Below are 22,837 nucleotides of genomic sequence, written 5' to 3'. Positions count from 1 at the left end.
ACATAGTCAAATCTCTTAAGTGTTTCGGTAGAGATTTTTGTCTCCTGTTTCATATAACAAGCAACATAGTTTATCCAAGTTTTACAGCTTGTCCAATTGCCAAATGTTGCTAATACAAAAGAATAAGATGCTGCCAAAACTGACAACTGACTTGGACTTTATTGATAGAGAGGGATCATGAATAACACAGGAGAGCTTTCAGTGTCAAGGTAACCTCACTGTCGTCATGTTCTTCTTATCTTTACTGTTAATGGTTAGGCAAGGAGAGGGCAAAGTAAGCGTATAATCCATCTACTCTGAGCAGACTGGACAGGGAGATGTTAAGCTGCATTACTGGAGTGCCACGCTTCTTGGTTTGAGCTCATTTGTTTTTATAGCTTTTAGACTAGAGGTTTTTGGCTCCAGAGGCTGGGCATGAAAATAGACACCTGTCTATACTCTAATTACTCTGTGCCTAAGTCATTAATAGAGTAGCTTTTCTTTGCAGCAGACAAAGGAAACTTTTCCAGTTAGTTAAGCTGTTCTGAAAAGTTTTCTTCCTGCACTGTATATTATTTTATATATATAAATACATCCATTTATTTATATATATAAAATAATAGGCAGATAAACTTCTTTCTGCCTTGCTTTCAAATAAAGTCTGTGTTACGTGCCTGTTCAGTGTGGCTACATTGGAGCATTCACCAAAGTCAGTACTGTTTAAAATTCATGGGGTTTATTCTCCTTTTGTCAAGCATTTTCTACATACAGAACATCCATGTGGTGTCAGTTACAGAAGAAAAATGCATGAGACAGACTACTGCAAATAAGTGAGTAACAGACGGTTTACATGATTCTTCTTTGCTCACAATGGAAAAAAGTTGTTAAAAAGGGAAACAGATTCAGTAGCTAGAAATGTAAGCAGACTCTTATCTTAGTTAAATCTACCTACCAGGAGGTTTGCTCAAGCTAAAGAGAGATCTACTGTACCACACAGGGCAGGATGCTAAATGCACACAAGATTACAATGCTAGAAAATTCCAGATTTCTAAGCAATTTTACACAATCTAAATTGCAGTAAAATTTTGTTTAAAAAAAGATATTTTTTTCTGATTGCCTTCAGTAAATGGAGGTCAGTTTAAGAGCTTATAAGCATTCTTTAGCAAAAACATAATAAAAATAAAAATACTCCCAAAGTTTTAAGTCATTGCTCTAAGTCTGGATAGTTGTTTACTGCTGGCTTCCTGATCCCACTGACTTGTTATTCTACTTCTGGGAATCTTATTTTTCCCATTTATATGTTTAACCATTGCTAATATCAGAATTCTAAGTAAACAAACTATAAAAAATACAAAGTTTTTGTTGTTTTTTTTTTTTTTGCACTAATCCAATTCAATGCATGGAATATAAAACTCGGTGAGAGTTAACCAATTGGTTTAACAAATATGGATAAATGGTACAATGCATAAGCAAAAATATTACCTACTGTAGATTTCAGTTCTTTGCATTTTCAGTTTCTTAAAAAGCATTTTGTTTACTTTTAAATAACAGTTTCCTCGATGATATAAATGAAGCTTTGTGATGCCAGGTTTTTAGAACCTGGTTTACTCTGAAAGGTTAAGTGCAATGTTTCTCTTTAGTAGAACTGAAACTCCTTGCTGATGAAACCCTGTGATAGCTGAAAAACCTAACATCTACTTTTTTCTAAAAAAAGGTTAAGCTTCTGCAAGCAGCTCTCTCAACTAAGACTCGCCATAAAAATAAACTCCTCCAGCTGCAGTGAACAGAAAACACTGCAAATATAATTTCTCCTTTTTTTTCTCTCCATGTATGTTCCACAACTTGAGACTAGAAATTTGATACCAAAAGTTTCTTTCCAATGACAAGCAATCCTGTAGCCACAGTAGGAATAAATTATACAATTTCTATGCTTTACCTTTCATGTGAGACTTTCGCTTCAAGGCACAAAAAGATTTAACAGTGGACTGGACAGAACAGGACATAACATTTCAGTTTAAGGAGTCAGAGGTTGTACAACAGCTCTTATTTTGTGTCTGAAGCAAACCAACCCAAAATTCGAATCGTATTTTATCATATGAATCACATTTTATATTATTTTATCATATTTTAGTTTTCCATTAACAAATGCAAAGTATCACATTAAATTCCCTGAAGCTTCTCCCCCCCCCACTTCCTTTAAAATAATGTATGATATTTATCATCAATTTCAGTACTTGATAATTTCAGTCAAACACCACAATCTCAGCTAATAATTACTAAGGTGTACCATTATCAAATAGCTGTTGTTTTAGTAACGTTTATGTGGAATTTGATTCAAATTGTGTTCAAGTCAAAGAAATTACAGGTATAGAAGGGTCTAACAATTTAAAATGAAAATTGTGTAAATTTGAAGAATGGTGTAATTTAAGTGCAATGTACTGTAAAACTATTAATTCAGTAAATATAGAACACAGATCCTTATGCTTCTCCAACCCAAATTACTGTGTTGCCTCTCTCAACTTCAGTGATTTCACAATTTAACTTATTGAGCCGTCCATCCAGGATAAACAGAGATTCCTTGGAGGGGGTCATGAGATACTGACCAAAAAGGCCGCTGTCTTTTATAAGACGGTTCTTACTGTTCCAAGGCCATTCGCCCGCCTTGACAGGCTCCTTCAGACTCTTCACCATCTTAACCTTGCCAGAGGAGAGCTCCACGAAGAGAACATCAGTTTGCGTGCTGGAGCTACAGTAGACATTGTATTGATGAGCTTCAGTGAATGATGGCTGAAAAGCTACATCAGATATGTGCAAATTAGTGTGAATGTCAAATGCATCCTGTATTTCTCCTCTCATTGTTATGGACTGGATCCTCATGAGACCTTTAGCATCATCAATGCTGACAAGGTAGTGTCCATCTGGAGAGATATGTGGCATGCCTGTTACGTCGCCATTGTATCCGATCACAGCATCAGTAACGCTATCCACTATAAGCTGCGGTAGGACAGCCCCGGTGGTATCAGGCTTACAGCAGATAAAAAAGTATCCTCCAAGATGTGTATAAGCCAGTGACTGAGGAATACAATTATAATCCTTTAAACTAATTGTCTTGATGTACGACATAGTTTCTAGATCAATTTTCTGGAGCACAGGCTCATCCTTATGAAGAACAAATCCAAACCTGGAAGGAAAAGCACAAAATCAAAGAAAGTCAGAGCTACCATGTGCATTACGAACAAATGAGGGAAGCCATTTATAATGGCAAAGCAGATGAGTTAATATGTCCAGCACTGTATTGCTATATATCTCCGCTTCAGATGTGTCACATACTAGGCATTTTATAATATTTAATTTTTAGTGTTCTTGTAATTGTAATTTAGAGCACATCAAATAAAATGTCTAAAACCCATTTATCTGATTAATGGGAAAAGTGGGGTTTTTTTCCTTCTGACATAGGGGAAAAGGTAAACATTACTCTGAGCATGTCTATTCACTTATAACTTTTACAAAAGCCAAGAAGGAGAAAAAGATTAAGTATCAATAGATAGTACAACCCATATATTTTAATTCATTTCATATAGCTCTTCCACTTTCTTGGGAACATCAACTTAACCCAGCGCTCATTGTTATTCAGATAATTATCTGAATCTTCCTCATTTTAATTCAGTAGCAATGAATATCGTAAAAGGATTTAGGTTTATGCCTCCGAACTACCCAAGCCCTGTATTTCTTACAATTTAAATGACCCTTTACGCTTTTCCATACATCAAGGAATTTTCACTGAATATGAATAATATGGTTAAACTTTAAAATCCTACAGCTGAATGTTTATAACATTTTAAATACAAACTACCTGACTATTCTTTAATGTTAACATGTAAGTTCTGAATGCACAATCATTTGACTGTATAGACGCAAAAGCCACCGCTCTAAATATTACAGAGTCATGTGGAAGTATATTAGTTTTGCTTATAATATAAGTAGCATTCACAGCACTTTTCCCGAACAGCTGTTTTCCTTTGGCACATTTTTTAACATAACATTTCCCTCTGAATCTTTGATCCTAAGAATGAAGCTGCTTGCTGATATATAATCTAAAAATACCTATCACATCCTGTTGATATAAAGCACTACGACATCCAGAATGTTCCAACAATCGAGCTGACCATAGCACAAGATTTTCATACGATGCTTTGCAACCCCAATATATTTACTCATCAGTGAACCACTAATGTAACAGGTAGAAAGGTTTCAGGACATTGTTCAGCCAGTTCCTCCAACATAAGACAGTGTGAACTATATTTACACCTCCTACTGAATTGATATAAGAATGTTTTCAATTTTAGCCTCACCTTCCAAAATCTGTGCATACTGCTTCAATATCGTAGGATCACAGAACTATAGAGTGATTTCAATTGGAAGGGACCTCTGGCTTTCTTTTGGGACAACTCCCACTCAAAAACGGGCCAGTGTGAATTAGACTGCTCATCATTATGAGTCGAGTTGATTATGAGATCATTTTTTTCTTTGATTATTCAGACACTTATAAATACACGTAAACTGAATTAAATTGTCTTGGTTAGAAAAAAGGGTGAGTGAAGCTTTACGAAAGTTATGTGAAGATGATAACTTGACAATTACTGTTACTTTTCACAAGGTCCGTCGTTCTGTCATAGACTAGGATCATCAGGCAGAATTTGATTTTTAGCCGTTTTGGCCATCTTACATCATCCTTTTCTTAATCTTTTTGGGCAGACCTAAAATCATTGATTCTTGATTGCGTTATTACGTAGTAAGCATTTTTTGGTCATGAGAAACAAACTTGTAGTGTATTATGTACAGAATCATCCTGTTATAGATGAGGTTAAATAGCAAGCAACATTCTTACATTTCAAATATTGTTGGTATACCTCATTTTTAAATAACCAGTGTTACACACATGAGCAGTGGTTACAAAAGGACAATGGAATTAGGTTATTGATTGTCTTTTACATAACAGCCTCCAATGTAAAACAACGAGTGAACTGTTCAAGAGCACTCACGGCATTCTGGACAATCTGCTACTTAACCTTTACTCCTGCAAAACGATAACCAATAAACCCAGTACATCCTAAAAGGACTTGTTTTCTGGATGAGAATTGACTTGAGGGCTAGACATTATCATTACTGTTGGTTTCATTAACATCATATGCAAAAAACCCCTGAAATATCTAGGTTGCTACAACAAGCACTAAAAAAATATCAGAAAACGTAAAACAGACATAGAAGGTTATGTTAAGAGATAATATTATACACGACATAAACTCAACCAAACTTCTTGCCCTGTCAAGTTTATTGTGTATAATCAATCTTCAGCTGTATTTCTAATACAACTAGGTTTATGGAATTACACGCACACTGCTCTCTCTTCATCCCTGCCCTACTCCAGTGTTACTGCTTTGGAAGCCATTGGCCACATCGGAGGAGCAGAGGTTGTAATGGTGGGGGGCGTTTCATGTGGTGCAGATTGGTGGCTGACCCGATTGGAGGATAACCATGCTCCTGCAGAGGGAAGCACGGCGTGAACTCAGCAGGAATTCATTCTATGGCTTATATTTAGCAGGTACAGGTGGCAGGTTAGAAAACACAGAGAAGGTATGTGGAGAAAAGCATACTGCTGGGCAAGAGGGTTGGTACATGCAAGACACATTAGGGTATTTTTAGAGGGAGAAACTGGATACACGGGAGAATATGTGATTATTGTGGGACAGCGTAACACGGGGCACAAAAATTACACCAGTTAATCCAAGCATGGAGAAATTTGTTTAAAAGTGAGCTAACCTATACAATTCTGGGAAGACAAACTCAATAACACAAATTGGTGAATATCAGGAATATACTAAAATCACTTGACTTCTGAGGCAAATAGGTAAAAATATTTTTTTTCAAAGAAAAATGGATTTTTCACTTAGGTCTGCTCCTGCTCAATAAGATTTTTAAAATTTATGTTCTGAATATTTGTGTTAAAAGATAAATCTGCTATCAATTAGTGATGTCATTTGCATAAATTAAAAAATAAATATGATGCTCATCAACCCTTCTCAATTCTCATTATTTTAATGAGTTAAAGGTATGTGAAGGCAAGAGAAAATATCCAATTTTAGGTCAATGTGATGGCAGGTACTGAATACATTAAATACTTTATTTTCAGCTGTTACAGTGTTATTTCATATATTTTAATGTAAGTGCGCAGTGCAGACATTTTTTGCTTTGATTACTTTTGATCTCAATTTCAAAAGCAAACACAAAGAAAACTTTTTTTGTTTGAGTTTGGTAAGTTGACTTGGGGTTTGAAAACATTCTCTTCCAGTATACCAATACAAAATAATGGGAAAAATTAAGAAATCTTATTTAAAAGAGAAAGAAAAGGCTCTCACAAAGCTGTTTTTAACTTATGTAGGTACTTAAAACACAGACTTATATCCAAGTGACATTGGATTGAGATTTACGTAAACATACACAAAAGCCATTATATGATTTTGAAAATCCTATCAGACACCATCTATATGATTAACTATATAAATACTTTTGAAAGTTTGGCCTATTGTCTTCAGAATCTGTATTAAACATAGTTAAAAATTGTTTTCTGTAATAAATCAGTAATTTAACATATTTGACACATTTTATTGTATATGTGTCCATCATATTTCATAGTACCTTTGTTTAACCTAGGAAAAAGATTTAAAATTTTGCTGTATGTTCTGAGGTGCACTCTAGTTTCTATCCCACTTGAGACAAAACACAAGTAATTTAAAAAAAATAAATAAAATTTTTAACCATTTTCTACCACGAAACAAATTTAAGAATCTAAATAAATATATTTTAAACTGGACAAACCCTTAAACGATTGTTTTCATATATCACATATCAACCTGAGAAATAAAAAGAAGAAATCTCAAGCTTCTTGCAAATCTATTTATTTTAAAGATTATTCCAGTTGATGAAAGTGACCCTTTCTTTCTGAACTAATATAAAAATGCAAAACAAGATTAGCATCAGTTATCTAAATCAGCAATTCTTACTCGATGATTTAAACCACAATCAAAATGAAGGATTTAAATCAGTTTGATTCAAAGAAATCTGCCTTACTCATGAGTACTTGGTTAAGCAGTGTTAATGATCAATTTATGTGATATTTTGGCACTCAAATGTCATTGATGCATCAGTTTAATGTGTGGAAGGACTCACACTCAACAGCTCGCTTTCCCCGCGGAGGAGGATGCTGCCACTGCTCTGTCCTCTTCTCATTACTTGGTACCTTCTGCTAGACAAGTGCCCTAAATTCTGCCAGCTAAGAGGTCTGCATAAGCATTCACCGGTGCTTGCCACTAAGATGAATTTAGTTATTGTCAAATCATTTAAATGCTTTAAGTACAGTCTGACGATTAACTTGGCTGGTATGAATGAAATCGTTTAGGAGCCAGAGCAGAATGTGGGTATGAACTTTCCCATTAGCACAGCTAGATTTAAAAAAAGGATATTTGTCTACAGCAAGGGACTCCAGATCTTCAGGGTTAATCACATCCTTATTATAGAGCGAATCAGCAAACGCACTTTAAAACACAAACCAGCTGATAACATACCATGTCTCAAGTATTTCAACAACAATTTTCTGAAACATTTCAGTTTCTTGTGCAGCTTCATCCATCTTTTTGTAACATTTAGATCCCAGTCCAAAAGCCACTAGTAAAACGCTTACAGTATCTTGGATAGATTGTTCTTGCAATTTAAATAGTGACTTCAGATTTGGTAATTGAGTTTACTTGAAATCTAAAGAAACCGGCTTCAAGATTGCAACAACCTTACCCTGATGCTGTATTTGTTGCACTTAGGAGATCTACTGTCCCTTGCTCTGAAGCTATTAAGATACTTGATTTTATAATCTCCTGCTGCAGCAGCTAATCATATATATTCTGATAATCATCTATACCTGGACACCCATTTACAATGTATAATGTATCTTACTTTTAAAGTGTGCAAAGGGCGGTTTAATACATATCTTTTTTAATGTGGTTGCTCATTTTCACGTTCTTCATTTTTCTCAACTTTGTAGACTTAAAATTATCACAACTATCCATGCTATCCGTTGTGTCCTGCTCAGTTCTGAATTTGAAAACACAGCTTTGTGAGATATGCCCTCCACTCCTTTCTTTAAGTAGCAGTTTCTCTAGCCCAGGAAAATATAATTCTACTTTCTCATAACGTTAGCATGCTAAAGACTTTTTGCTTTACAATGTTTTCTAGTTCAGACTTTAAAAACCCACTACTTTGGACACAGACGTAATGTTAGCCTAGAAGGTAATATCCTTGGAGGTGAGTACGCTAAAGGATCAGCGATGTGAGCAGAATAATACATTGAACTTAAGTAGCAGTTTTTACTTACTGATTGCAAAGCGCTTCACAAATGTTACAGCAAGTGAGGAATGAAACTGAACCGCTTGCCTAAGGCTATATAATGATCCATTGGCAAAGTCTGAGTGAAAAATACAAGTTATCTAAGGGCCAACACGGTTTCTAACTGACCATGCTACGGGTAACCACTGCAACCGAGGTCCTGAAGAGACAGATGGGAGCAAGTACAGACAATTAAACTATATCCTTTTGGAAAAGAATATAGGAAAGCACTTTGTAAAACTAATATTTGTGAGTATTAAAATTAGAGAGAACTTTGGACCTGGGTGGGAGAGAAGATCCCACGTGGGAAGCTGGTAAACCTTCACGAAGGACCTGCCCTTCGCCAGAACCAGAAGTATGGCTGCCAAAAGTAATTTATTAGAACTAATAGGATTTTATCAATATTATTGTTCAAAAAATTCCTTCTCAGCTTTTCATATTGCCTGTAAATTTTCAATGCCCCAATTAAAATCCAGTAAAGCTGGACAAAGGGATAAATACCCAAACAGTCCAACAATACAGATGAAAAGGAAGTGGGGGAAAAAAATACTTTCAAAGCTGCCAGTCTTCTTGGACGTGAAAGGATTTGGCAAGCTGTGTGTTTGATATATTGGTTTGTCTGCCTGTGTCAGCGAGAGCTGTGTGTGGCTGGGGTTTTGAGAAGCTGAACAAATCAAGAGAGAGGTCTGTTTGTTCATGTGCCTGTGAGGTTTGTGTGGCTGGTTCTTAGTCTATGAGAATTGCTAGGCAGAGGCATAAGGATGGAAAAAGTAATGGAAGCTCTGGAAGGAAGATACAGAAGGGAAAAGGGGAACTGAAGAAAACTGATAAGGAAAGTTAGGGATTCCATGTCTGGTATAGCATACAAACCCAAAGAATGAGAAATTATACTTTTGTTTCCTGAAGGCGAGGAAGTATTTTCCAGACCACCAGCAATCGAGGAAGATGATAAGCAGGTTTTTTACAGGAACGTGCATTTGTCAGGTTAGACAATTTGTTCCTGATAATTTTGAAAGAGTTGACTAGCTCTTAACATTTTAATAAATCGCAGAATAACAGGAAAATTTGGAAAGTCTAGAATGTTGTTGAAATATTCATGAGATAAAGCCGGGTATCCCAGCTAAGTGGAATAGCTTGATGCGTATCCCAAGGAAATAATAAAATAGATAAAGTGAGAATCAACTACAGAAAAACGTGAACATAATGCAGTCAATGTGGGTCTATGGAAAAATTAACTTTGTCAGACAAACCTAATTTAATTTTTTTTTTTTATTAGAAAACCTTGCTGAAGGTAACTAAATACCAGGAGAGCATACCTTTCTTGGAATAAAAACTGATACCTGAAGGAAAAATAATTTCTCTGCTACTAAACAGTAGTTGTCAATGCAGAATTATAATTTTACAGGGAAGATTTGCTTCTGCTTGGTACCAAATCTGATAACAAAATTTTCATAGGAGATTTCAATGTAAATATGTGTCGAGGACACTAAGGTTGTAAAAAATGACAGGGAAGTCATTATATTGCTCAGTCACTCACTTAAGCAAAATGTGTTTAAACGTAGCCAAGTGTAAATTTGAGCAACTGTACCTGTGAATGCGGAATGCAGGATACGCGTATAGAACTATATCCTGAAAAGTAGTGACTATGAGGGATTTAAGGATCATAGCAGACATGCAGGTCAATATGAGATCTGAGTCTAAGTCAAAAAAAAAAAAAAAAAAGACCCAAAAGTTCCTGCACAGTCCTTGGAGGAATACACAGAGAGAGGTAAGAATAATGCAACAGTCTCATATCTGTGTTCCACACTGGGGAGAACCAAGTTAAGAATGCTTTATGCTGTTTTATTTCTGCTCTTCTAAAAAGGAATATTAAAGAATTAGGGGCAAGGAAAAATCTGAAAAGTATTTGAGGGATGGAGACAATGATTTGAAGCAATAGTCTGAGAGAGACCGTATATTCAGCTTACGAAAAATATAATTCAGACATGATTTATTTACAACGTATATATACCTGAACAGAGAGAGCATACTGTTTAGTAATGTTGTCTTTAATTTCACAGAGGAATTATAGTAATGACTGCAGACTGAAAGAAGACAAATTTAAATTAGAAATAGGTATTTTTTCCTAACAATGCAGATGGTAAACCTTTGCAACAAACTACCACAGAGGTGATGAATTTTCTTTGGTGGGAATCTCCAAGTAAAGTCTATGCTCTTTTTTGGAAGATTTGCAGAAAACCAAGTAAATGTAGATTTAGAAATATCAGATTCATTATCTGATCTCTGGATGACTATTTCAAATGTTTAAAATCTATGGTATATACAGAAAGTCAGACAAGATGTTCTCATGGTCTCTTCTAGCCTGTGAATTCATGAAACACCATTTTTTTGGCTTTGTTCATACAAGCAAAATTGCAGAACTACAGTAGATTTTAATGTTATACTACTTAGTCATTTGATGCTGATATTTTAAGAAGCAGCCAAGCGTTTCGAATCTCATGAAATTAATTGGGATTTTACACAATACCTTAACTCATACACAGTCACACAAAAAACTATTATGTAGAGGAATCTGTCTTTCAGCAGGCCTGAGATTTAGATGCCACTTTTACATCCACTGTATAGAACAAAGTTGGGTTTTTTAAAATTTATCTTACACTGTTTCTGGTCCTACTTAATTGTGAATTTCACATGTGAGTTACTAATAACTTTTACAATTATTGATCTTTCACACACACACACACATATCTTCAAAATAAACATCCCCCTTGGCAACACATTGGTCATTGGTCCCCAAATTCAGGAAGTTTGTGAATTGCTTGTGTAATGTTACAACTATACAACAGCTATAATTTGACTTGGGAAGAGAGATGTTCTAAAGCTAAGATGGTCATTCCTTCGAGGTTTATTGATCTAAATGTAGAAGATCATGGTGGATAGGTTGGGGGAACAGTGATAGATCACAGAGACCTGCTTCAGAACAGTTACCTGCTTGCACATAGCAATGATCAGTCACAAATAAATTTTAGCCCAGTGTCCAATAGCCTGATTGCCCCCATCTAACCACCAGGTAAATCTCCCTGTACTTCCCTTCTGTTAAGAGCCTTCTCAGCATGCCAGTATCAGATTATTAACTCAGGTTTCACTGCCAGGTTGACCTTCATCTTTCTGATGAGGAGGCAAGAGCAATTGTAAAAAAAAAATACTTACCAAACTTGTCAGAAAACAATATTGCAAGTCACTAAGGTTAAAGGCAGTTTTGGATCACACAGGTTAGTAGATTGGGGGACCCAAAAAAAGCCATTTGTAATAAAAGAGCGTGATTTACCACAGCTGCAACAAAACGTTGTCCTCCAGTGGTGTCTATAGGCCCAGTGTAATAGGGACATTTCACAAAATTGATATTACTAAGAGAGTTTTGTTGGAGGTCCCAGTAAACCAAATCAGCAAGTGCATAGGCTGAGCTTTCACCACCCTAATTTTTTTTTTTCCATTCAAAGTAAAGCAAAGATATTAAATCTGAATAAAGAAGTCTGCACTACTACTTTATGTTTCATTCTGTTCTGCAACCGCCAAAACTACCATAATCTTAGAACCTTTCAAAAGCATTTAGTTTTCTAGAAGGATTAAAAAAATACAGCCATTCATAATCATGCAATGAAATTGTGTCTGTCACCTCTGTACTGTTTTAATGATTAGGCTGTTAGAAAACAAGTGATACTTGAGAGTACCTTCACTTTTCCCAAATGATTTATGGATAGATGGTGTTGTATTTAATGCAAAGTTTCCTCTCATATAGATTGATATGCAGAAGCCTCCCACTGTTCATTAATCCTTGATTAATATTTATGAGAATCTCAACCCTCATGTCTCTTCTACGCAGTGAAACCATGCACAATACCAGACAGCATATAAAGGCGTTTGTCAGAATGCATATTGGGATCCTGCGCAACTCAGGCCTGCAAGACATGAGAGCAAATCTCCACATTTCCAATAATTTATTTTATAGTTAATGCAAGTGGGAATCTGCAGCCTGTGGGCGTATCACTCCAATTGGAGGATATGCTAGACCTGTGGAATCTGAGATTGTTTCTTTCTTCACTCACTCCATATGAATAAATAATAAAGATTTTAATCCCAGATTTTCAACCATACAATGTGACAAATAGTTAAGAGAAATAGGAATAATAATACTTAGCAACTCTACAGCACTTTCTCTATGTGTAGTATACTGGGTTTGGCTGGGATGGAAATATTTTTCGTACCAGGCTGTATGGTGCTGTATTTTAGATTTGTGAACGAAAGTGTTGATAACCCAGCAATGTTTTAGTTATTGCTGAGCAGTGTTTGCACAGCATCAAGACCTTCTCTGTTTCTCACTCTGCCCTCCCTGTGAGTAGGCTGAGGGTGGGCAACCGGTTGGGACGTGACACAGTCGGGACATCTGACCCTAACTGACCAAAGGGATATTCCATGCCATACAACATCATGTTCAACAATAAAAATCCTTACAAAGTAGCCGTTGCTCCTGCTAGGTGGGGACTTAGCTGCCAGCTGGGGTCAACACAGCATAGGGAGTCATTAACTTTCCATAAAAGCTCACGAGCTTCACAGTACCCAGATAAAGGGGAACTGAGGTAGATAAAAATGACTTGTCCAAACTAACTTAAAAGAGACAGGAAGAATACCCTAAAAGTTGTTAATGGTGAAATGCATTTAAAAAAAATAAAATGAAGTGAAGCTTATATGGATGAGTGCCTTATTTTCCTAATTTTAATGAAAAAAACCACAGACATATTTAAGAGTAGGATAATTATGACTAAGTTAACAACATGTTATAAATTATTAATACTTCTATATTCTCACAATATACATTCACAATATACATATACAGATTTCTTTAAGTATTTTTAAAGCATTTTAAATATATTTAAAATATGGCATTTGGGCCCTAGTTTTATGGAACTGTAAGCCTGCATGTAACACAAAAACAGTGAACAGTAAACCCATGAATTGTATAATTTTTTTCCCCAAAATGATTATCATAATTATCACTATCCTATTTCCGCAACTACTGCAAAACTGTTAACCTAAAAATTCTTGTTGCCAAGCTGACAAACTAAGGAATCTCTATAGCAAGCCAGATTAATGCTATACTCCTCTCTCTTTCATCATAGTATCAAACGTCTCAGAGTATGAAAAATCTTTCAACAAATGGTTTTGGAGTAACTTCCTCACAGGAACTTGCAAATCATTGAGAAGTAACTTATGTCATGAAGCATGAATGCTGAACTCATAATTTAAAAGGTATTAATTTTGGAAATCTTACTGGGTATTATTGTTATAAATCCCCACTACCAGTTTTCATAAGTCTTACTCTCTCTTATCACACCTAATCTCCACATTATTTTTCATGAAATTTACATCACCTTAAATTCCATTGTTTGTGACAGGTATAAAGTATAAAAACAAATTATCTTTTAATATAAATCCTTATATGGTATACAACAGACGACTTTCACTTATGAAAAAATGTACACCGTAGAGTATGTTACCCTAACAGGATTTATATAGTTAGCCCCCTTTCACTGTCCAAAATACTTATGAATCATTGCCCTTTAAGGTGGTGAGCTACTTTCAAACCCGATCCAATCCCCCTGTTACTGTAGAAAAATAGTTCATCACGTTTTTGAAAAAGCAATGTTGATTTTATACAAAATTCCTGTCAAGTTCTTTATCAAGTCCATTCAGCTTAAGTAGCTTTGACTATTGCATAGCACAATGGGAATATTTTGCTTCTGAGGAATGAACAAGAACTCCTTTTCTTCTTAAATATCTCTCTCTTCTTATATCTTTGTTACATGACTCTTCTTTCTATCTATGCCAAAAATGCTTTGAACGTGAGTGAACAATTTAAAGCCTGCTCTGTTTTCTGTGGGTTTGTTCCATAATAAGAAGTTAGATTTCAGTAAGTTAATTACAAAATGTACTGTAGAAATATCATGGGTAGAATGTGTTATGTATTGGTAGTGGTAAATGAACCGAAAACCAGAAACTTAACTGACATCTCTAGTGACTCACCCAGTTCTATGGAAGGACAAGATGTCACACTCACATGCATAACTCCCCATCTTCATCCCAGTAGTACCGAAGTAAAATTCTTCCTATTTTCTAGTGTTGGGCAAAGGCTTAGTGAGCAACTTATTCCTAATGCCAGAAGGTTGGTAATTATTGTCTGTACTGCAGCGGTGCCAGATTCTAATATCCCTTTCCATACCTGGAAAGGGTTGACATTGTTTTCAAATCAAAATACATACCTGTTACACAAGGAGGTTGTATATTGTCCAGCCTTCTCTGAAGGCAGTTGATACAGCCATAGCGCAAACACTCACCTCGTGAGCTGCTGTATTCATAGTTAATTTAATGCTGATTAAAACTGACACGGATTCTGCTACCATTTTCTTATGACTGCGTATAGGTTTGTAGCAAAAGACTCTAAGAATTCCCCTGTCGTCCGACCCTTCTCTATCACCTAAATCCTACAGGACAGAGGGAGGAATAAAAGAGGAAAAAAAACCCCACACCGATGCAGTGCTGAGACTGCATGAAACAGGACTCTCGCATACCTGCAGTTTACTTACTCCCGGTCTGCAGAGTTTTAATGGAGGTGTGTGTTATTTGATACAAAAAGTAACATAAATATGCATCCATGTGTATGTGTACATATAGCAGGTATATTATCTCAGTATGCAGTTGAAATATAGGGAGAAAAACACGCACTAGGGCATACCTCCTTTGACTGTTTTTTCTTCTAATACCAGAAGTGGATGAGTAAAACTAATTTCTGCCTCACATATTCCGGGCTTCAATTTTAACGCTCCAAGTGTTTTCACTGCTCCTTTCTGCACAATCCCGTATCTTCCAAATTCGCCTATAAGGAGCCCACTGATGCTTTTTTCAGGTGAAATGATAGGAGCCTTGAAAGTGATGACCTTTCCTTGTCCTCTCAAGGGATAAGCATCCTCTCTCCGCTTAGGGTTAAACTTAAACGTTTTCATGACACAGGTGATGAATTAGATAGTTAAATACTCGTATTTCAGTATCATGTATCATTTAGAATAGCGGTTTTAGATCTCAAGCCACATAGAGCTCAATTTTGGGTAGTTTTCATAAGGATTTTAAGTAATACACCTTACATTAAAAAAGGTGCACTTTAGATTAAGAATACATGTGTAATGAGTACATTGACACAATGGACAATGTAATTTTAAGTATTTTCATCAGTTTATTAAAAATTGATATATGAAGGAGGAAATAAAAAATTACCAAAAAAACCCCATGGATTAACCCTGTGTCTTCCAGAGTACATAAAAATATCGATCTGTTTATAGTTACATCCTCACTGCTTTGAAATAAACACCCCCCCCCCAAATTTCTGCAGTATTAATTAAGCACGGCTGATTCCCTCCTCTATGATCATATCGGTGGGCAATAAGGAGGTTACAGAATTGCCATTATGAATGTTCAGCTTCACCACAACTCCTCACTCCAAAAATCACTCTCCACAGGAAGTATTCCTTTCCTGTGGACACCTACATTTCTACGTATAACTATGCATGTCTGCATATGAGTTAAACTTTTAAGTTGCTATTTTTGCCAGCAGAGATCTAGTCCATACAGATAAGAGAATCTACAGAATTTAAGATGACCAGTGCCAGAGCCCTGTAGGGGTGGAAGCAAAACTGCCTTCTAGAATCCACTCTCTGTACAGACCAGATCTCCATAAACTATAGCAGAAGACAGACGGCTCATACCCAGGGATACTCTGTATTTTCACACCTCAATCTAGGTGCTGACAATCTGAACCTCACACTCACCGTAAGCATCCTATCAGCAAGAAAGCATAATAGCCAAAAACAGCCTTACAAATATTTGCACAGATTTGGAAAACTGAAGTTTAAATGACTAACACTATATCAAGATGTCAGTAAGAGCTACAGTTCTGCTTGAAATGCGATTGTCTGTTTCTCCGAGCCTTTATAATAAATTCAGGTATCGCATAGCTGTAGATGCTATTAGAGCTGGCCCTTGTGGTCAGAAATAAAAATGACTGCTTAGAGGAGCAGCTAGCACTGCTACAAGTGCCTGGATAGAGAGAAGAATATTGTGTAAGTCTCCATGCAAAACAGAGCTAAAAGCAGAAAGGACATCCCTCACAGAATTTTCAGGGATCTCTGAAGATGGTTTTCACAACTCTCAAAGGGTAGCTTTTACAGAAAAATCGTTAATTCACTTTGCTTTCCACAAAAAGTGTATTTTTCCAACCATAACGATCAGCTTCAATATTTTCTCAAGGATAGAGAGCCACCAAAAAGACAAAACCTCTTCAGAGTCTGCCTTTCATTTTTATCTTAGGGTTTTGCAGAGCTCTAAGAACTGCATGCAAATCTTATAAATGATTGTTCCCAAAGCAACTTTGTTTACCACTATATCTTAGTAAACTACATTCTCATGTCACTGTTAAAAGTATTTGCCATAGTCTGGCTAGAAGTAACACCATAGTCTACTGCAAAATACCAAAACGTAATCACACCATACAACTTTTAGTATCACTCATTCGGACATTGTATTCGTAAATTATAACAAATATTTTTCAAGAAATATTAGATATAATGGAATGTGGCTAGTAATCATGCTATATCTACCAATTTCAAAAATTTAGGAAATGTCCTGTTTTTAAAAGATGATTTTTAGAAGCATTTCTGTTTGTGCAGACAGAACTATGAAAGCCGTGTAAGGGAATGGTACATCACCTATGTTACATATTTTTTCACATTTTAGAGCATGGGTCCTGGGTAGGTAACGCAGGAAGAAATTCAAGCCTACTAAGGTACTTCTACTTGAACTAACTATCCCACAGTTAGGCCCAACTTGTCTTATCTTTATACATTGCCTCTATAATACTGCAAGATTTATACAAGGTTATCACACAAAACACACGAAAGCAACGGTCACAAGAGAAAAAAATTCATGAAGAAGAACTGAAACTCAAGGCTGGACTTAGGGCAGCCCTGTATGAAAAAAGTTTATTTTCATTTATTGCATTTGAAAACCTTCAGTTCATCCCGTAATAATACTCTATCTCCAGCTGTTATTCAGACTGAAGGGTAATACTGAGACCTGTAGCTATAAAAATTAGTGAAGATGCAATCTCATTTTGATGTGAAATTCTAGTTAAGTAAAGTATGAATTAATAATGGACCAGATACTCCATACAAAGTTCCAAAGTCATGTGAATTCTAACACTGCATCTTCAAAATTGTTTTTGCAAGGTATCATTTTTTTCCACCTTCAGAGCAAGTTAGTTTGCATCTCTTACGCACAAAGAATAGCCAAGAAAGATGCTACTGTGGAGCTGCCAAGAAGCTGTAAATTAACAACCTGGCTTCCTGTATGTTATTTTCTTCCTCTAGACAAGCCATATATATTGCTTACTAGTGCAACTGCATTCGTTACAAAAGAGGAAATATTGATGCACTGGTTAAAAAAATGAAAAAATGAAAAGCTTATGAAAATTTTTCCTAGAAAAAAAGAGGATAAATTTCATTATACTTTTTAAAAAAAATAATACGTTAATGTCAAACCGTATTTATTGATGAGTTCAGAAAAACTGACAGAACAGAAGATGATGATGAAAACTGTTGGGGTTTAGGCCGGATTGGCCAATGATGGAAGACAGATGCTCTCCCCCACCTCTCGTTCCAAAGAGAGGAGGTGCAGAGATAAAGAGATTTATGAGTTTAGAAGGAACTAAACTACTTTAATGAAATACTAATAACAGAAATAGATACAATATATACAAAACTGTATTAAGCTCCCAGGATGACGTCAGCAGCAGGCACTGGGGAAGTCCCAGACTGGACTCAAGTGACGTGTGGGAACTGGATTCCAGAGCTGGAGTCAGGAATACACAGATCAGGATCAAAGGCAGACAAACAGATGGGGTCCTCCTCGGACACTGGCCACTGAATAGAAAGGGCTGACCCTTTGATCCCTCAGCTTTTATACTAAGCGTGGAGCAGGTGGCATGGAATATCGCGTTGGTCAGTTTTGGGTCACCTGTCCTGTCTGTTCCTCCCTGCAGGTGGGACCCCTCTACGCTTTTCTGTTTCCAACCCTCCAACGGGGCAAATAACAAAGTCAGATGACCTTGGCTGTTATAGGAATAAGTATAAGCAAGAGCCTCTCTGCATACCATTCCTTGGCATTAACGATAAACATAGGTCTTATCACTATGAGAACAAACAGTTTTCTGCACAATATGCTGTTAATTTCAGAGTTAGAAGAGGCTTAGCTGGAAAGTAAAATTACTGAACTGAAAGTTGGTTCTGCTTTACCTCGAACCAGGAGATTGATAATATAAAACCTGATGTCCTCTTTCCTTTTTGTTTCTGGCCCTACACCCACAGATTACCCTCATAAAGTCAATAGATATTTTTTAAAGAGATCTGAGATCAAACACTTAAGGAAAATTATGTTCTCAACACAGAAAGTAAGTAAAAGAGAAGAGAATTAGATGAGCTACAGTCAAAATTATCGTCACAAGAAGCAAAGAGCTTTTTAACCTGTACAACCTAATTCAAGAAAATAATAATAAACATTATCTACTTCACCCTGAGTGAAAAACATTTGTGTTTAAAGCCCCTCAGCATTCTATATATTAGGGACCATTTTTTCAAAATTTATGCAAAAAAAAAAAAAAATCAATCCAGGAAGATAAATCTCTATTAGTACAAAATTTGATCAAATCTGTTCACCAAAAGTTTTCTGGGACTCAAAGTAAATTCCACTTACTGCCCATGAACAGTCTGTTAGAGGGTCAGGGTAGACCCTTATCCTAAAAAAAGCTTCTAATCTGGCAACATGGGAAAGTATTACCATTTAAACAAAATTCTAAAATAGAAGTGTGTTATATACAAAACAATTTTTCTGATGAAGTTATCCACAGTAGCTCTGCAGAAGGAAATATTAACAATTAAGGAAAGGAAAAAGGCGAATTGGTCTAAGAAATGTTTTCTTAGGTGTACATTTCAGTCACCTTTACTGGTCCTTTGAGAGTTCCTCACCAGCACAAGAAAAAAAACCATGCACTTTTCCCTCTAAGGATTCCCTAAGAACTTAACTACAACACTGCAACCATTATTTCCTTTGTTAAAATTACTCTTCATTTTATATCCGTACACAGATGAATTTAAGGAAGACTGTTTAGACTGATTTATTTTGCTTCAGATGCCTTGCATTCCTACCATTTAAATGACACAATTAATTTTCCTTACGGAAGTAATTATAAAATACACCATTTCTCTTTTATTGTCATTTTCTAGTATATTGCACAAATAAAATATTTACCTCTAGACAAAAAACACTTTTTTTCATTTTGGAAGTGTTTCAGATTTCAAAACCTGTCAGCACCTGCCCATTGCAAGGGCATACCAGTCTTCCCCTCAGGACTTATAAAACTATTTTTGCCTAGAACAGTTCATTTCTGGCAGGTTGCTGAGAAAAGACCTTTCTTTAATTTCTGCAGTTCAGAAATTGTTGTTTGATGATAACAAAAGCCTAAGTGGATTTTGCCTAGCAGCTATTGCTCATCAGCACAAATGGTGGCTTTCTTTTGGGTACTATAACAGTCTTTGACCTTTGAAGTTTGTTTTCCTAATTTTGTTCCTGATGGTCTTTACAACACTAAGAACACTTGCTTCATATTCTTGTTTTCAATCAGAAAAGGTGCTTTTTTCTCCTTCCTTTATTTTTGTATATAACAGCATTAAGCACAAAGGACATATTTACATCTGGCGGAACATCTTGATAATTCTCAATTTTTGTAAGTGTTGTGTGTGTGAACATACATATTCACACAAGTCTGTAAAAGATTTTTGTCTTCACCAATTTTATTTATTTACTTGCTGCGTTTACTGTAAATGAAATATTTAAAAATGCCTCCTGAAAAAGATAGAAATAACATTTGCAGCAGTAACGTGTGACTCTGATAGCTTACCTGGGAAATATTAGCATAGTAGTCCTAAAAAATAGGAATGGGGAAAAAATTTGTAAAAAAAAAAGAAAATTAAAAAACAAAGAATGAAAAGTTATGGGGTCACTCTTATGGAAAATTAGTAATTTCAGTGTAAAGCAAGATCAACACTATCAGTTCTGTTAGATTACTGAAAAGGTCAGTTCTGATGAAGATGAATTTGATGGCAGGTCTCATTTTCTAAAAGTGTTGACTATTTGGTTATACACTTGCTTGGGAAGAAGTTCTGGGTTCTGAAAATTTCAGGTTTCTGAGTTCTTAGAGATTTGCACATTAAATATCTCATCTGGACCTTTCCAATTAGAAGAAAAAAATGTCTACACAATAACAGGAATTCTCTGAAATTTATAAATTATGTGTGAGGAAAGAGGAAAATTAATATATAGATATAACTTGCTTTCAATGAAAATCAATACTATTTTTATTCTTAATTGTGGATGCGGATTTAGGAATATCTTTTTAGGATGACAAATGGATGCTAGCAGAGGTCTAATCCATCAGAAGTCATATACACTTCACAAGTTTACGTGATAAAATTGTTACAAAGAAATATAGGGTTTCATAGAGTATTTCAAAAGGGAATTTAATATTCAATTCTAACATCTTTCTCTCTCAGAACGTACTGACCATTATTTGGAAAAATAAGGATATCAAGAACTTCAAGACATGCCATGCAAGACAGAAGGGAAGAAATATTTCTACAAGGGCTTGAAGGAATCCTGGTAAGTGCTGTGTTCTTAGAATAAAGGGACCTCCTCGAACTAAACTGTGTTGTCTGTTCCTAGACAATAAGCAACAGAGACAGGAATGAATGTTATAAAATAAATAATTTTTGAGCATTATTAAGCTTTCAGTAATGGACAATAATGGAAGCATTGTTTCTGAGTTTATCCCACATCATATTTAATAAGATTGCATCATATTTAATAAGATTAGCTCTAGACTCTCAAAAATGAGTGCTGCATATTTAATGCTGATTGGCCAAAGTGAATGATATTCTACCATCAAAAAAAGCCTCATTCCTGTTTATCAATCCTCATTATTGTGGTAGTTTTCACCCGGGCAGAAAAATCACAAGTGATACAATCTTTCAAACATTTACGTGTGGGAGAGAGTCTATGCAAATTGTCTTCTGTAACTCAGCTGGATAAATCATGTAAGTGCTTACAAGAGAAAGCTCAAAATTTCTTAACTAAAGTCCCATATCAATAACAAAAATCATATACTGCCTGAAATCCTTTTTAAGTTATATTCTTATTTTTGATTTCTATTTTTTCTTTTTTCTTTTTTTTAATTTATTTTATTACTATTTCAGTTTAAGATTTTACTTGCAGAGCATTTAAGTCATATCTCACTAGAGATCCAGAGGAAGGAGATGGACTGTCATCCCAAGGCTCATGTTGAAGATTATCTTCAAATGACCCCTGTGCAAAGAATAACCAGGAAAATTTCCCCGTAGCTGACAAGACAGTATGTTGGCTTCTTCAGCCATTTTTTTACATCTCACTGGAAGACCTGATTTGTTTTAATATGCCACACATAGGCTGGGACTTCTGACTCACGTTTAGTGTACAGTTGCACAGGGTAGCGATAAATCACTAATTTTAAGGGTATTAGTGCTGCAGGTGTCTATGAATCGTCTGAGGGCTCTCCCGCAGAACACTTGCAGTGTGTATATACAATACACTTAATTATTGCAAATTGTTGTCCAATGATTACAGTGTTCACAAGAAAATAACCCAAGAAATGTTAGGACAAAGGAAACCACCTTAATTTCTAGGTTTTTTATAATCCAGGCATATATGAAACTATTTGTGTTACATCAAAAAGGAACTTATTCTCAGCAAAACTATATTTGTAGTCTTGGCAGCAAATGTGTTTTTCTTTCTTGTACCTTGTAGGAAAGGAGAGCTAGCAATTTAATAAAAAAAAAAAACACTTCATTTTTAAAGCAATAAAAGTCAAAGAAAGGGCTAGCTGCACAGACATAGTGAACAAAAGACATTCCTAAAGATGATCCTGAATGTCAGTACAAGACAGGATAGGATTAAGAAGATTTGTCACTCCAGAAAATGTGGTAACATCAAGGTGGGCAGACGACCAGTAGAAAATGAATAATGAGGTAGAGATAAGGACTAAAAACGTGATAAATTACATATGTCAAAACAGTCTCAAAAGATCTTTTTCTTCATTTTAAAAATGAAGTTCACATACTGTTCTAGCTGGGGATATGTGAATATTCAAAAGAACATATACTAAACTTTACCACAATCCCTTTCTTTCCTTTTTTTTTAAACTAGTAACCCAAATTAAGAAAATATGAGACTAAAC

General features: G+C 35.6%; 1 protein-coding gene across 3 annotated transcripts in view; it reads right to left on the bottom strand.

Moving 5' to 3' along the window:
* Positions 1-2,152: 2,152 nt before the first annotated feature.
* Positions 2,153-22,837, bottom strand: part of FSTL5 (follistatin like 5) — a 290,553-nt gene continuing 269,868 nt past the window's right edge. For all 3 annotated transcript variants that reach the window (XM_054202954.1, XM_054202953.1, XM_054202952.1), the window contains one exon: positions 2,153-3,160. In XM_054202954.1, the coding sequence (XP_054058929.1) occupies positions 2,458-3,160 (703 nt within the window). In that variant the 3' untranslated portion in view covers positions 2,153-2,457. The remainder of the gene's footprint in view (positions 3,161-22,837) is intronic.

The sequence above is a fragment of the Rissa tridactyla genome, chromosome 5 (genome assembly GCF_028500815.1).
Source record: "Rissa tridactyla isolate bRisTri1 chromosome 5, bRisTri1.patW.cur.20221130, whole genome shotgun sequence".
Classification (NCBI taxonomy): Eukaryota; Metazoa; Chordata; class Aves; order Charadriiformes; family Laridae; genus Rissa; species Rissa tridactyla.
Note: the sequence above shows the minus strand (reverse complement) of the source record. Positions and strands in the feature narration are given on the sequence as shown.